This window comes from Brienomyrus brachyistius, chromosome 17 (assembly GCF_023856365.1).
Source record: "Brienomyrus brachyistius isolate T26 chromosome 17, BBRACH_0.4, whole genome shotgun sequence".
In the NCBI taxonomy this organism is placed as follows: Eukaryota; Metazoa; Chordata; class Actinopteri; order Osteoglossiformes; family Mormyridae; genus Brienomyrus; species Brienomyrus brachyistius.
The window spans coordinates 8,944,675-8,958,948 of record NC_064549.1 but is presented as its reverse complement, the minus strand read 5'-3'; the positions used below and the strand labels follow the sequence as shown (position 1 = coordinate 8,958,948).

Genomic DNA, 14,274 nt, shown 5'->3' with positions numbered 1-14,274 from the left:
AGTAGAATATATTAAACCGCTGGTATTTCTTCCATCTCGGTGACGCCATTTTCTTTGTGCTGTATATAAACCTGCCCCTTCCTCAGTTAACAAAAGCCTGCACCGAACCACAAACAAGGATGAGAGAATTCTTTTAAAATACTTCATTAATTTTAGGGAAATAATTTAAATCCATAGCAACCTACAGGACATTAAAAGTAACCACCTAATTAAATACCAAAACACCATTCGGAAATGGTATCAGCATGTAGCGGATTTACATGCAATCTAAATGATCATTTTGATGTGACGGTTAATCCTTTACAGCGGTAGGATTGCCCCCCCCCCCCCTTTTTTTTTTTAACCCTTTCTCGTCCACAAACCTGCCGTGCTAAGGAAAGGCAAAGAGGCGAGACCAAAAGCCCTGAATGGAACGATGTGAAAGGGGCGCCTGTCAGCCGGAGCACGGCTGCGGAAGTGCGAATCCTCGGAAGCTGTGCTTTAAATGCTGACGCCGTGGAAACGGATGAGAGAGACTCTCGCCAAGGGGAGATGGAGTGAGACAATGTGGGGCTTTATGCAGATGCTTAAACGGAGTGCTGTTCCTTATCAGTCCTACTTGTGCTTCCCACAGATGTCTGCCCGGCTGCAGTTTTGACTCAAAATTGAGCCACCTCCCCAAACCGCCCCCCCCCTTTCCTAACCCTTGCAACAAGCAGTACAACATGGAATAAATAAGAAAAAATATATAAAGCTGTCACAGGGCGACTGTTGCAATCTAGCCCAAAATGGCTTCTTCATACATTCCAAACTGAATCGAGAAATGCTGAGCGAACCAGCCAACTTGCATCCTAAGGGATTTGAGTTGGTGTCTTTTTAGAAGTTGTGTTCATGGTGTTTTTAATAAAAAAAATAATTCCCTTGTCGTCAGAGCGACAAAATCGCAGGTAATATTTTGAGGCACTCAAAAACTCTCAAGTGATTTTAAAGTCATTTGAAGCACCCACAGCTATACATTTAAACACGAGCTTCGGTTAATTCCTCAGACCAAACCTGTCGGGTGAGAGCCGGCTGTGGTCTGTTTGACTGCCCCAGTGATCCACGTTACAGTAAGGAGTAGCACGTCCATAAAGTATCTGTTCAACACATTTTAATTTCAGCAGATACCCACTGAGATCCCCCCCCCCCCCTAACAATTTCATAATCGACCCTTCCACCTATCAAGAACCTTTAAAAATATCGTGGCCTCAGCTGAGAGTGAAGTGATGAAATTAATATTTTCCCTGTATCTGCCGGGACAGTGAGAGTAATAATGCTGAATACGGCCAAGGATAAGAGCCGTAGAGTAAAGCTTCCGAAAACACAAGCCAACGCCAGACCACATCTCACACAGGGCTGCTCTGGCTGAGAATCATTCTTAAGTGTGTTTGTCTTTCGGTCAAATCGATCAATATTCCAATAGATGCTTTAATAAGTGAACTGAGGACTGTGATGACACAGGATTAACTGCAGGCTAGTATAAAGCTCTCACTTTCATTGAATTTATTAAGATTCAGGAAACTTAACCTGCGTGCGTTTGTTCCTATACTGTCTCTTTACGATCACATGTATTTATGTTAACGATACAGCCTCGAGTGATAAACTGTATAAGATGATGTAAGTTAGCATAAATTGCTATTTAGCTGTTAGCATCTGAGCAGATTTTGGATACATTGTAAGGTTTTGAGCTCAACCAGTTCAGGGGGATGTTTCCACCGAAGACCTCTCCTCCTCCTATCTTCTACCGTGTCAGCATGGGCTCGGTTCGTATCGCTCTGGATCCATTTTAGGCGAATATCGAATGACTCTGTGACTGCAACATGATACCGTTTAGAAACATCGCTGCATCTTTCTGGGGCAGAAATCCTGCCTGCGGCAGGTTTGGGCGTGAAGTTGAAGGCACATCCTCAAATTAGAGAACAAACTGTCCGAGTTTGTCCAGCTCTTTTTGTTCTAATCTCCCGGCATGTGACCTGCTGTTTACAAACCCAGCCCCAAACTCATCTCCATGCTTTGCCCTTGCTTTTATGTTAAATATGGGCAATTCAGTATTTGTGTGTGTTATTACACTGCTGTGCTTAGTCCACAGTTGGGTGCTGAAGCCACCAAATATAATATTTGTGAATTTGCTTGCACAACTCCTTCTAGAGGACAATGTCTTGGATGGGTGATGCAACTTTTTAAAAAAGCTACAGTTATGCAACGAGTCTAGCTGGAGTCTCTGCCCAAGTGACCAGAATCTACTAGCAGTAGATTCTGGTCTTTGTATTTTCACACCTTGGCAAACCCTGTACTATTCTCATTATACATTAATCCTTAATTTTTATATAAGGGAGGGCTATTCCTGTCGTGCATACTGTAGACTTGAGCACATTATGCAACTATACTGTTTGGTTAGATGTGAGGTTTGCTATTTGTGACTGTTCTCCGAGCCGAACTTCTGCAAATGTCAAGATTGTAGCGTGTGTGCATCTCTCTGCAGGCCTGTGGAGTTGGAGGGATGAGGAAAAGACAGGAACCAGCCTCCATGGAGGACAGAGACAAGCCCTACGTCTGTGACAGTGAGTGCCTCTGCACCGGGAACAAACATCCCTATCTCTCTAGCTATTGTTGTCTTGAGAGGCCACTAAAAACTGGACGAATACCACATGCATTTGGTACACACAGCCACATAACGCAGAGGCTTAATATTCTGTGGTCGATAAATAGGTTGCGAGGCTTTTAGTGAATAATTAGAAAGCAAGTTTAAAAATTTGGACTTTCCATACAACTGGTCAGTGAAATTCATGCATAAAAATAAGTCTCATATGATTATGAAATCTGCATAAAAATACTTGTTGTTCCATTCGAATGCCATTTAATTTGCTTTTTTACATTTCAGTTTTGTTTAGCTCGGAATGGCTTTTTTTAAGCTGAATGTCCATTTGCTGAAGCATTAGTCTTCAGTCTGCTGTTTCTGCAGCTATAACCACTGCGTGCCTGTCTGCCTCTCTGTCTGTCTCTCTGCGCTCTTTCACTCCCAGTCTGTGGAAAGCGCTACAAGAACCGGCCAGGCCTGAGCTACCATTACACTCACACTCACCTGGCGGACGAGGAAGGCGAAGAGGACTCGGAACGCCACACCCTGCCTTTCCAGCGTAAAAACAACCACAAGCGTAAGTGCCTCCTCCTTGGCCTGAAACTGCGTTAGCATCTCGCCCTCCTGTGATACCCTGCACACCGCCCTTACACAGTGCTTAAGAGGCTCTCGACAAAATTTCATCTCTAAATCCCAGATTAATATCTGCCCTGATATGAGATAGACCCGGTCCATAGGCACTGGCAGATCACGTTATAAAAGAGTATTACTTACCAAATTGCTAACACATCAACAATATATTTCCGTTTCACATGAACTGTTTCTGAAAGCAGTAATTTAATTCTTATTCACACTTATTAGATATTCAGATGTGCTAGGTGGAGTAAGATCCACGTCTGGCTGATGTGTGACGTGGTCCTGGCATAGGGGAGTAACCTCACCGTCTTTCATATCCCGGTCGATACCGAAGGAGTTTATAGGAAGCCATGAGCTCACTGCTCCATGGACACGCATGGGTAGGAAGCACGACGAAGCTCCCGGCCGGAAAACTCCAGATCTCCGAGTGTCCGTCTGTCGCGTCCGGGCACATTCTCGCCTTATTATTCGGTCGAGCCTGTGGTTTTCAAAGTCTCTTTGTACCGTGGATGAAGAATCGCACTGTCTCAGTTATTCTGAAGTAGATGGAGCTGGGAGAGTGATAAGCTGTGTGTGTGTGTGTGCGCAGATGGAAAACAAGGATGCCTCTGATCCTCATTTGTTTGTTTACATGGACAGATGTGTGTGTCTATATTTATATAGATATATAAATAAATATATACAGTATGCATTGAGATTCCTTGCACCGCAAATATTAATAAAAAAACGTTAATAATGCAGTCTTAGCTGTACATTATTCATATGTTATTAAGCAGGCAGATAGACTACAGTTACTGTCTAGACACACCTCGTCCTGCAGTCTACGCCTACTCCGCAGACCACTGCAAACGACTGAAGTGCAGCTTTCGATGGAATTCACTTTTTTTCTCTTCTCTTTTCATTTAATTTTTACTCCACCCCTCCCTTCCCCTCTCTCTCTCTCTCTCTCTCTCTCTTTCCCTCTCTCCCACCCCCCCCCCCACACTCAGTTTTTTTATTTGAAAAATGATGCATTATTCAACCAGAAGATGAGATTTTCTTCTTTCTCTCATTTTTTTTGGTGCTATTTATCTATTTTCTCCCTCGTTTTTGCTATTAACTTATTTCTGTTGCTGAAATTGGATGGCGGCAGAAACGGGGAGACGCATTAAAATTCATGGCTGTTCCTCTGGTTTTTCATACAGTGCAGGGTGGGGGCTGTTTGCTTTAGAGCTTGTCTTTCTTGCATGCACCTGAAATTGGTTTTGCGGGGACGAGGGGGGGGCACGCAGACCTGGATGGGCCACATTATGGAGGCCCGAACGTGGACGCAGACGCTCCTTTATCTAGATGGACAGACAAGCAGTGGGTGAAAAGGGGTGGTGTGGGGGCGAGGGGGGGGGGCACACAGTCTAGGTCTGTGAAGGTCACTGGGTTTTGTTTTGTTTTTTTTTCTTTCTTTCTTTTTCATTTTCATGCGATGCGGAATCAGCAGAGATCACTCCCAATCAGCCAGTCTCATTCGCCGTCTTTACACTCAGCTGCGCATAGGATGTAAACGCAGTACCTTATGGTTTTGATATCGATGGGATGGTTTTGGTTTTTAGCTTTTCTTTTTCGGTAACGTCATCCTGTTTTGCACAGCTGACCCCTTTCGCGATAACTGGGGGGGTCAGAAGGTGCAGAAGGCAATGGAGACGTTTGTTTCCTAAGTGAAATGCATTCGGACTCTTCCAGAGCTTTATGAGAACTGACCCATTTAATGGTACAAGCCTCCCATCAGGGCTTTAGAGAGAGCAGTCCAGACCTCGTTATGCTCCCCACATCATTTTTAAGGATCCCTATTCTGTCATGTGTTCCCCCCCCCCCCACATCCGTGTTGTTCTGCCGGATCCCACCCGCCCATATTTGCCTTCCTAGGCCCCGATCAGGCGTGCGATGGCACCATTCGCCGCTCTGCTGTCACTGCCACTGCTGCTCGGCAACAAAGCAGGAAGAGAGATTGCTGTTGCCTAGCAATCACGTTGTCATGGCAATGAGCGAGCACACCCCCAACCCCCCCCCCCCCCCCCCCCATCCTAAAGTGTATGTTGTTATGTACATTGAGCACAGAAGGGGGAAGAGTGTTTGTTAGTGGAGGTTGGGGGAGGGGAGTGAAGGGTGCAGGGTGGGTACAAGGTTTTTTTTTGGGGGGGGGGGTTCATTAAAGCTAAGGGAAAAAAGGAAAATAGATGGAGTTAAAATCTCCTTCTAATGTACCATTCGTATTGCCACAGACAAGCAGCTGAGTGATATTTTGCCGTGCCCAGTTTGAAATGGGCATTAAAACATGCTGGGATCCTGGCTCATCCCGGTTGACGTTTTTCTGGTCCAAGGATGTCACCTTCCTCACCTTTTAATACCTCTTTCGGAAAACCTTCGCTCCTGTAAAATTACTTTTAGCTTTTTTTTATTTTTAATGGTCACACATGCCTGTGATCTCACTGGCCGCTTTAGCTGGACCGGTGCAGGCTCACGGAGCCAGTGCAAGGCAGCTTCGCAGCTCTGCACTGCAGGATTGTGGGTGAAGGCTTTAAATTGTGATTTAACGAAACTAATTACATTTTTCTCTGACCATGTGAGAGACACAGAAATAATCTTTTAACCTCTCTGTCTTTTGTCACAGTATACGCTGATGTACTTTTGTCCTCCAGGGGAATCTTCAAGTAGTCCATGCAATTTAAATTTTTTTTTTGCGTTTGTCTAACAGGAAAATCAGTCATGGATTTTGTATTAAGTTGTGTAGGGTTGAGTATGTACTGGTGTGTGTGTGTGTGTGTCTGGGGCCGTGCAGATGATGCATTAGTTAGTGTGTATGAGTTGGCATTTTTTGAGATTTTGAATGTGTAGTGTTCCTGTCTATGTATGTGTGTGATTGTGGCTATGAACTTGCATTATTCTAGTGTGTGTGTTTGTGCATGTGCAGCATTGCGCTGTGTGTGTGTGTATGTGTGTGTGTGTGTGTGTGTGTGTGTGTGTAAGTGGGTTCTGTTTGTGATTGTGCATGTGCAGCATTGCGCTGTGTGTGTGTGTGTGTGTGTGTAAGCGGGATCTGTTTGTGATTGTGCATGTGCAGCACTGCGCTGTGTGTGTGTGTGTGTGTGTGTGTAAGCGGGATCTGTTTGTGATTGTGCATGTGCAGCATTGCGCTGTGTGTGTGTGTGTGTGTGTGTGTCAGCGGGTGCTGCTTGTGATTGTGCATGTGCAGCATTGCGCTGTGTGTGTGTGTGTGTGTGTGTGTGTGTCAGCGGGTGAACTAAAGCTATTAACAGGACCTCAGTCCTAAATGCAGCCTGGCGTGGGCTGGGAAGGTCAGTCGGAACATGCTGCATCCATCGATCAGGTTTTATTATGCAGCGTAGCCGTCCGGTCCCCTCCCTCCACGCCGTCGCTTCTCACAGTGCTGCCTAGGCCTTCCCTTTTACAACTTGCTGAGTGGTCAGAGCAGAGGCGGGCCGGGGTTCCATGCATGCGAGTGGCGCTCTGCGTGCTCTGTGTTTTGGGAACGCCTTGTGCATGTCTGGGCTGCACAATCCTGCCTGCACCGGTAGTTGCTTTGCATTTATTGCATGCAGTTTTTAACTCCTGTGTGCTTTTTTTATGCTATATGCAGCTGGCCACTTTCCTAGTATTTTGTCTGACAGACACGCTAATGGTAGCACCTTTCTTCTCTGTGTTGTACAGTTTTCCGTGCTTCTTGGCTTGTCCGTTTCTTAGGGCCATCCCTGAATGTGATGGTCAACCTCCGACAAGTTACACTATAGATGTCGATCTGAAAAATTCCACATCATGAACATACAGTATATTTAGCTACAACAGTATTTACGATACAACAGTTCTGAAAATATTTACATACATCAGGCACATCCGGGTTTATACTTTCTAGCCCTTTGTAAGGTTTTTCTTTTTACTGAAAAAGAGATTTACAGTAGAGCAGATTTAAATGTTTATTTTTAATGGGCAATGTTGAATATAATATAATAATATTATAAAATATAAAAATAATATTTAGGAGTATCAATACTTATATTTTTTCATGTTCTAAACAATGGGAAAAGGAACTTTTTGCATAAGACTACAGTTGTGCTCTGGCAACAGACATCGAAGAAGGAAAAATAGAGTATTATAAGCTAGGTCAGCGGGAATAGACATTAGTCAATTCATGATCTAGTCAATATTTCAGTTTTGATTGAAATCGGCGTTGCAGAGGTGTTACTAGTTATGTTACTTGTTATGAAATTCATGTCTGTACATTCAACTACAAAATGGCATTTAAGTAGGACAGTTGCACTCCATAAATAATAAAAGCAGTCATGGAGGGAAGATGTGAAATGCCTGGTACGTGTTATAAATATTTTGAAAATATGAAAAATGCATCGCCTTTTAAAATCTGTGATGGAAGTTGTAGTTTATGAATGGATAAATGTTTTCCGATACTATCCAATACTATACTCTCCTTTGTAAAGTCAGGCCAGAGGTGGGAAGGTGTGCTTTGGAGTGCACGTGTGTCGCCGTCTGGGTGTGAGTGCTGCTGCGGGTACCTCGTATCGGTTGTTGTAGGATATGGAGAAGCCGTAAATCAGTATGTTTTGCGCCATGCTCCGTTTATTAGGCAGCTGGGTGACAGCAGTGCCGAACGTGCGTGTTCACACTCCGCTGCCCCGACTCGCCGTCTGGCGCTGAGCCGTTTAAGGGCGCTGCACGTCTGGCTCCTCCCCTTCGCATTCACGCTGCGTCCGCGCGTGCAGTGACCTCCCGGGACGCGCCGACAGTCCGCTGTGAATCTCCTCGCCGCTGCTTGTGCATGGCGGGTGGGCGGCGGCTCTCCGGCAGACTCCCCGAGCGCCTTTGGGACGGTCCGGATGCGTGGGAGAGTCAGGGCTCCCGGGTTGCAGGGAGATTTCCGCTAAAGTTTACAGTTTTCAGTCAGTCATGAGTTTATCAGTATGCTGGTGCAAGAGGCCACAAGTGTGGTAGGTGAGAAGCTGTGAAAAAGCACAGGGTTTCTTGGGGGGGGGGGGGGTTTGTACACTCTCCCCATATTCCCTGTAGACCCAAGACACACTTGAAAGCAGTGAAGTGTGGGGTTCTGATTATATTCTCTCAGTAATTGGAAGGGTGTTTCAGGGATCTGGGGGAGGGGGTGGAGACGTACTGAGGGAAGGGGGGGGGGTTACTGTTTACCCTCAACCGCCGTGGAGGTCCTTTCTCATTCTTTCCAGCCTCCCTGCTCACCTCCTCACTTGGAGATGTTCTATTCTGTGGTGATGAGGGCCCCCATTCCTAAGGCTGGGGGGGGGGGGTGGTGGTCTCAGTTTGGGAAGGGACAGATGAAAGACCTGTCAGCGAGGCACCGCAGGACCTGTAGGCCCCGCCCTCAGACACTCATTCGCATATCTTTCTGTCAATCAAAGAGAGCCGCAGGAAGTCTCACCTCAGACCCGTCTGGGGATGCCAATGTAACATGGCCGCCCTATTATCTCTACGCGGTATACCGGGACCCCGAGGTTCGGCTGGGAAGACACGACGATTGAAAGACCTGGGAAAAAATACATGGGGTGTTTCAGCATCACCCCCACGCCCCCTCCAGGGATGCCAAAGCAGTTTGGTGAGAGGGAGACTAAATAAAACCAGTGAGAAAGCTGGGAGTGAGTATCTGCGTTTCCGCAGCCTCGCGGTTTTGCGGATGTGGGATTTTCGCTGCGCCGTGCTCTTTTCGGACGCCGCTCCTCGTTTTAACCGAAATGATCTCGCGGTTTGTCACACTGCGGTCTGCCGCATCATTCCTCCAGTCAGCTGCCCCCCCGCCTCCCCCCTTTCCAACCATATCCAGCTCGTTTACCCACTTGCTTTGTGGAGATCTTAAACGATCCCACAGTTTCCAAATGATCCGGCTCTCTTTCCTGGGTTAAAGGCCAGGAAAACGAAGCTACAGCCTCATTTCTGTTGAGTATATTGAGTATGAATTACTGAGTATGAATTACTCCCATTGTGTTACTGTTTCTTATGTTCTTGTAATGAATGGTATTGTACTCAAACCTTATTTATGAGCCATGTATAATACATAGTGCGTCACAAACACACTGCAATCTGATTCTTCCTCTCTTGTCTACTGCATATAATTAGCTCGCACATCTTATATATGATTGGATTGCCTTGTATGCATTGCATGAAGATATTTATACTACTCTGAATGTGAGACTCTGCGTTGTCTGCAGAGGACTGTACAGTACCACGGACAGCGTCTATCCACCACTGAATAAGTGGGGGGGGGGGGTGTGTGTGTTTTTTCTGTATTTCTTCAGGGATTATAGAGCAGCCCCTCTAGAGAAAACAATCTCCCCCGGCATCCCCCCCCCCCCCCCCCCCCACGCACCCCATCCCCCCATCGCTGTCACAATCCACTGAGAGCAGGATTAATAACCACTTCAGGCCCCGAGCTTTCCAAATGACACAGCAGACCGGGCCTGATTACGCCACCACACAGCGGACACGTATGTGGGTGCGTGTGTCTGTGTGCTTTAATGTTTCGGACAGATCTGTGTGTCAGTGGCATTGTGTATGTAGGTGTTTTAGTGATTTGGATGAAATTGCTCTATAAATGAAATTGGGCCTGTTTTAATAGAATACATACGGTGGTGTAGGCAGAATTGTATGCAGCTTTGGGTGTGTCTGTGTTTTAATTGATTTAAAGAGATTGGATGGTGGACAGGTTTATGTGTGTAGTGCAGATATAGTTACGTATAGTATAGTAATTAAGTAGTGGTATAGTATAGTTATATAGTGTGTGAGTTTGCTGTGCTGTGTTTGGATAGGTGCATAGGTATGCATTTGCTTTATACTTTAGTGCAATAAATCTGGGAACATGTAGCCTGTGTCAATAAGCAGACCTGGGTAATTACTCATGGACTGTGATTATACTTCATGCGGTAGAAAACGTAGCAAACCGCAGACCGGGAATCTCGCCACGTAATGAGTCCCACCTTGGGCCTGTTTGTCTCCCAGGCGCAGAAAGTCTGCCTTTGTCTTGATCCCTGTGACAATATAAAAGCAGCCTTAGGGTATGCCAGCCAGTGACGGAGCCAGTGACCCCCCCACTCCCCCGCCCTCCCCCACACTCTGCTGGAGGCGAGTCCCACGCTGCCAGGTTCCATGGGACGGCGCTGCTTGCTGTTCCAAAACATACATATGGGACGGGGAAAGCCCTGTGCAGTAGGCACTGCATCTCCAGGCGGTCATCTCTCTCTCTCTCTCTCTTTCTCTCTCTCTCTCTCTCTCTCTCTCTCTCTCTCCCCATCTCTGCTTCACACTTTTCACTCCCCCCTACGTCTCTCTCTGGTCTGCCTTGGCACATCTCTCCTCCTCCTCAAGTCCTCCTTTCCTCTTTAACTGCCTGATTTCATGTTGTGTTTCGGCCACCCAGAGTTCCTGCTGCTGGTTGGGTTTGGTGTTTGAGCTGCACAGGCAATCCTGTGCTGAGGATGCCCCCACCCCCGCCCCCACCCCACCCCCACCCCGCCCCCACTCTATCCAAAGTGTGCCCACCTCCTTTCCATATCACACCTCTGGTTACAGCTGAAGTACAAGTGTTCTGCGCTGATGGAAATGGAAAGAAACCATTTTCAAGGCAGTTCTGTCCAGAGGACTTGCGATTCGCTGGCCCAGGGACGCGGCGCCACAGCCAAGCCCCTCCCACATGAGTGCTCTCGCTCTGGCACTCACCAGTCCCCCCCCCTCGCTCCCGTTTCAGCCAAGAAGCCCCGCGATGGCTCCGTCATCCCCAACGGCTACTGCGACTTCTGCCTGGGCGGCTCCAAGAAGACGGGCTGTCCCGAGGACCTTATCTCCTGCGCCGACTGCGGACGATCGGGTACGGCCGGGTGGGGAGGCTGCGTGGGGCCGGGGCCCCCCAGCAATCGTGGCCATTCATCGAGACCCAACGAGGCAGTTGAACAGTCAGGACTGGAAATGGGGGGAAAAAACTGCAAATTAACTGGTTTTCAGATCTTGTTGGGGCCAAACTCCCAGAGTCCCGATGTCACTAAACACCTCAGCTGAGTCTTGGCATAGAGAGATCGGATTATCACTGAAACAGATCAAAATGAACCCCAGACTGAAGAATTAAGTGATACTGTGTAACATTCAATGCATTAGCATGACCATCTATGATAATGAGAGTGTGATAATTAGAAGTCCTGGCTATAAAGATGATGACCAGGTTGGTATGACAGCCATTCTGAAGAAGCGATGGTGATGACTATGATGTTAATGACTATGGTGACGGTGGTGCTTACGATGACTGTGGTGATAATGTTGATGATTATAATGATGGTGATGATGTTGATTATAATGACAGCGATTGTGATGACAATGGTTGTGATGTTAATGATTGTGATGACAGTGGTGCTTACGGTGCCTGTGGCGATGATGATTATGATGATGGTGATGTTGGTTGTGGTGACGATGATGATTATGATGACAGTGATTGTGACGACAGTGGTGGTGATGTTAATGATTATGGTTGACGGTGGTGCTTATGATGATGATGATTTTTGATGATGATGGTGGTGATGATGATGATCTTTGATGATGATTGCGATGATGCGTGATGATTGTCATGATTCTGATGACTGTGATGACGGTGGTGGTGGCGATGATGGTGGCTGATGATTACGATAACCGTGCTGGTGATGATTGCGATGACGGTGGTGATGTCATCCTTGAGCGCATGTGCATGCCTTGTCCACCCAGGCCACCCGTCGTGCCTGCAGTTCACGGTTAACATGACGGCTGCTGTGAGGACCTACCGCTGGCAGTGCATCGAGTGCAAGTCCTGCAGCCTGTGCGGCACCTCGGAGAACGACGTGAGCATCATCCCGCCAAACCGCCCTGCCTGACCGTCCATTTGGGCCCATTCTCCAATGCCCTGTGTATACTTCATAGCAATGACATCATCCAAATAATAAAGACATTCTTTTGAATTAGAAGTACTCGCTTGACTTATGTTTAATGAATCATAAAAAAATAACGACTTCTGTCACCATGGGTAGGATCAGGTCCTGTGACCCCCCCCCTTTTTAATGTCACTGGAGTAGGAGCTTCCAGCAGCCTTAACACCGCCAGTGTGAGTTCAGTGGTAGGCCCCGGCAGCCTTAACACCGCAGTATGAGTTCAGTGGCAGGCCCCGGCAGCCTTAACACCTCCAGTGTGAGTTCAATGGCAGGTTCCGGCAGCCTTAACACCTCCAGTGTGAGTTCAGTGGCTGGCCCCAGCAGCCTTAACACCTCCAGTGTGAGTTCAGTGGCAGGCCCAGCAGCCTTAACACCGCCAGTGTGTGTTCAGTGGCAGGCCCCAGCAGCCTTAACACCTCCAGTGTGAGTTCAATGGCAGGTCCCGGCAGCCTTAACACCTCCAGTGTGAGTTCAGTGGCTGGCCCCAGCAGCCTTAACACCTCCAGTGTGAGTTCAGTGGCAGGCCTGGCAGCCTTAACACCACCGGTGTGTGTTCAGTGGCAGGCCCCGGCAGCCTTAACACCACCACTGTGAGTTCAGTGGCAGGCCCCGGTAGCCTTAACACCTCCAGTGTGAGTTCAGTGGCAGGCCCCGGTAGCCTTAACACCTCTAGTGTGAGTTCAGTGGCAGGCCCAGGCAGCCTTAACACCTCCAGTGTGAGTTCAGTGGCAGGCCCCGGCAGCACATGTTTTTGCAGAGTATGCTGGAGCTGACAAAGAATATTTACAGATTTAGACATGGATTTCCAGTAAACGGAAAAGCACAGAACCCCAGCAAAATAGGATGATGATGACGATAAATGCATTAAAAAATAATGTTTGTTACAATGTTTACAATGTTCATTATAATTGTAAACATGCAAATGGGGGCTTATTTTACAAATCATGACCATTTTTGCCTCTGATTTTTGCCCCAGTTTATCATACTAGCTACATTATGCCTTTATATAGCTCCATAAATATATAGGAAAGTTTTACAGCAAGAAAATGGTTTATCCATGACATAACTTCGCAATCTGAGAACTCTAATAGAAAACATTGATAAGGAGGAACAGGAAATTAGCTGGTGATTTGCAGAGTGCTTAAGTTACTCTCTATAGATCAACAGATATTTAACACAAACAAGAAACGAAACAGTTCTGATCACAGTGTAATGAATATGGCTATGGAAAGGTGGCTCATTGATGGGTGATATTAACTAAATTATATGAAACTCGTTTTGGGGTAGTTAATTTTAAAGAAAGGGTTTTACCAACTTACTGAATATAACCTCTGCTGAAAATTGTGTAACTGTTAGGTAGCTTGAACTTTGAAATGAATACTTGTGAAATTTGGGAACACACTCAGCAGGCTGTACATAAGTGTTTAGATTAAGCTACGGTGTTAAACACCGCCACTGGGGTTCATACTACAGCCTGCTGTCCTCTGCCACTTTGCATATGTGACCATTTAGGGTTACTGTGTCTCTTCAGTCTGTCTGTTTTTAGATAATAATTATATAGAAGCGGTGCTGTCCCCTCTCCTTACATATGCGCGCACACTTGCCTTGCCAGTTTTCAGTCCTACAGCTGTGAATATTACCTCTCCACTGTTCCCGCTTACCTGTGCTCCTTTGTCTGCAGGATCAGCTGCTGTTCTGCGATGATTGTGACAGAGGGTACCACATGTACTGCCTCAGCCCCCCCATGGCCGAACCTCCAGAGGGTAGGTAGCAGCCCTCAGGTGCTGGGGGTGGGGTGGGGGGGCTTTGGAAAGGCCACCTGGAGCTCATGCTTTTCACGTCAATTACATTCAACGCACATTAACCTCGTACCCACAATTTCTTACGTTAAACTTTTAATCTTCTAGTAAGATACAACCAGGGACATTACTTAGAAATTCTGCCCCCCCCCTTCCAATTTTATGTGTAATTTTATGTAAAGGAGAGCCCCTCCCAAGTGCCAGGCCCTCTGAATCTCCACGTTCCTCTGACACCCCTGGCTACAACCTTGCATATTCGATATCTTTGTCGTCT

At 46.8% G+C, this 14,274-nt stretch overlaps 1 protein-coding gene across 2 annotated transcripts in view; it reads left to right on the top strand.

The window, feature by feature from the left end:
* Positions 1-14,274, top strand: part of dpf1 (double PHD fingers 1) — a 28,984-nt gene that overhangs the window by 13,977 nt on the left and 733 nt on the right. For both annotated transcript variants that reach the window (XM_048981067.1, XM_048981069.1), the window contains exons 7-11: positions 2,501-2,579; positions 3,042-3,173; positions 11,001-11,120; positions 12,002-12,114; positions 13,883-13,964. In XM_048981067.1, the coding sequence (XP_048837024.1) occupies positions 2,501-2,579; positions 3,042-3,173; positions 11,001-11,120; positions 12,002-12,114; positions 13,883-13,964 (526 nt within the window). The remainder of the gene's footprint in view (positions 1-2,500; positions 2,580-3,041; positions 3,174-11,000; positions 11,121-12,001; positions 12,115-13,882; positions 13,965-14,274) is intronic.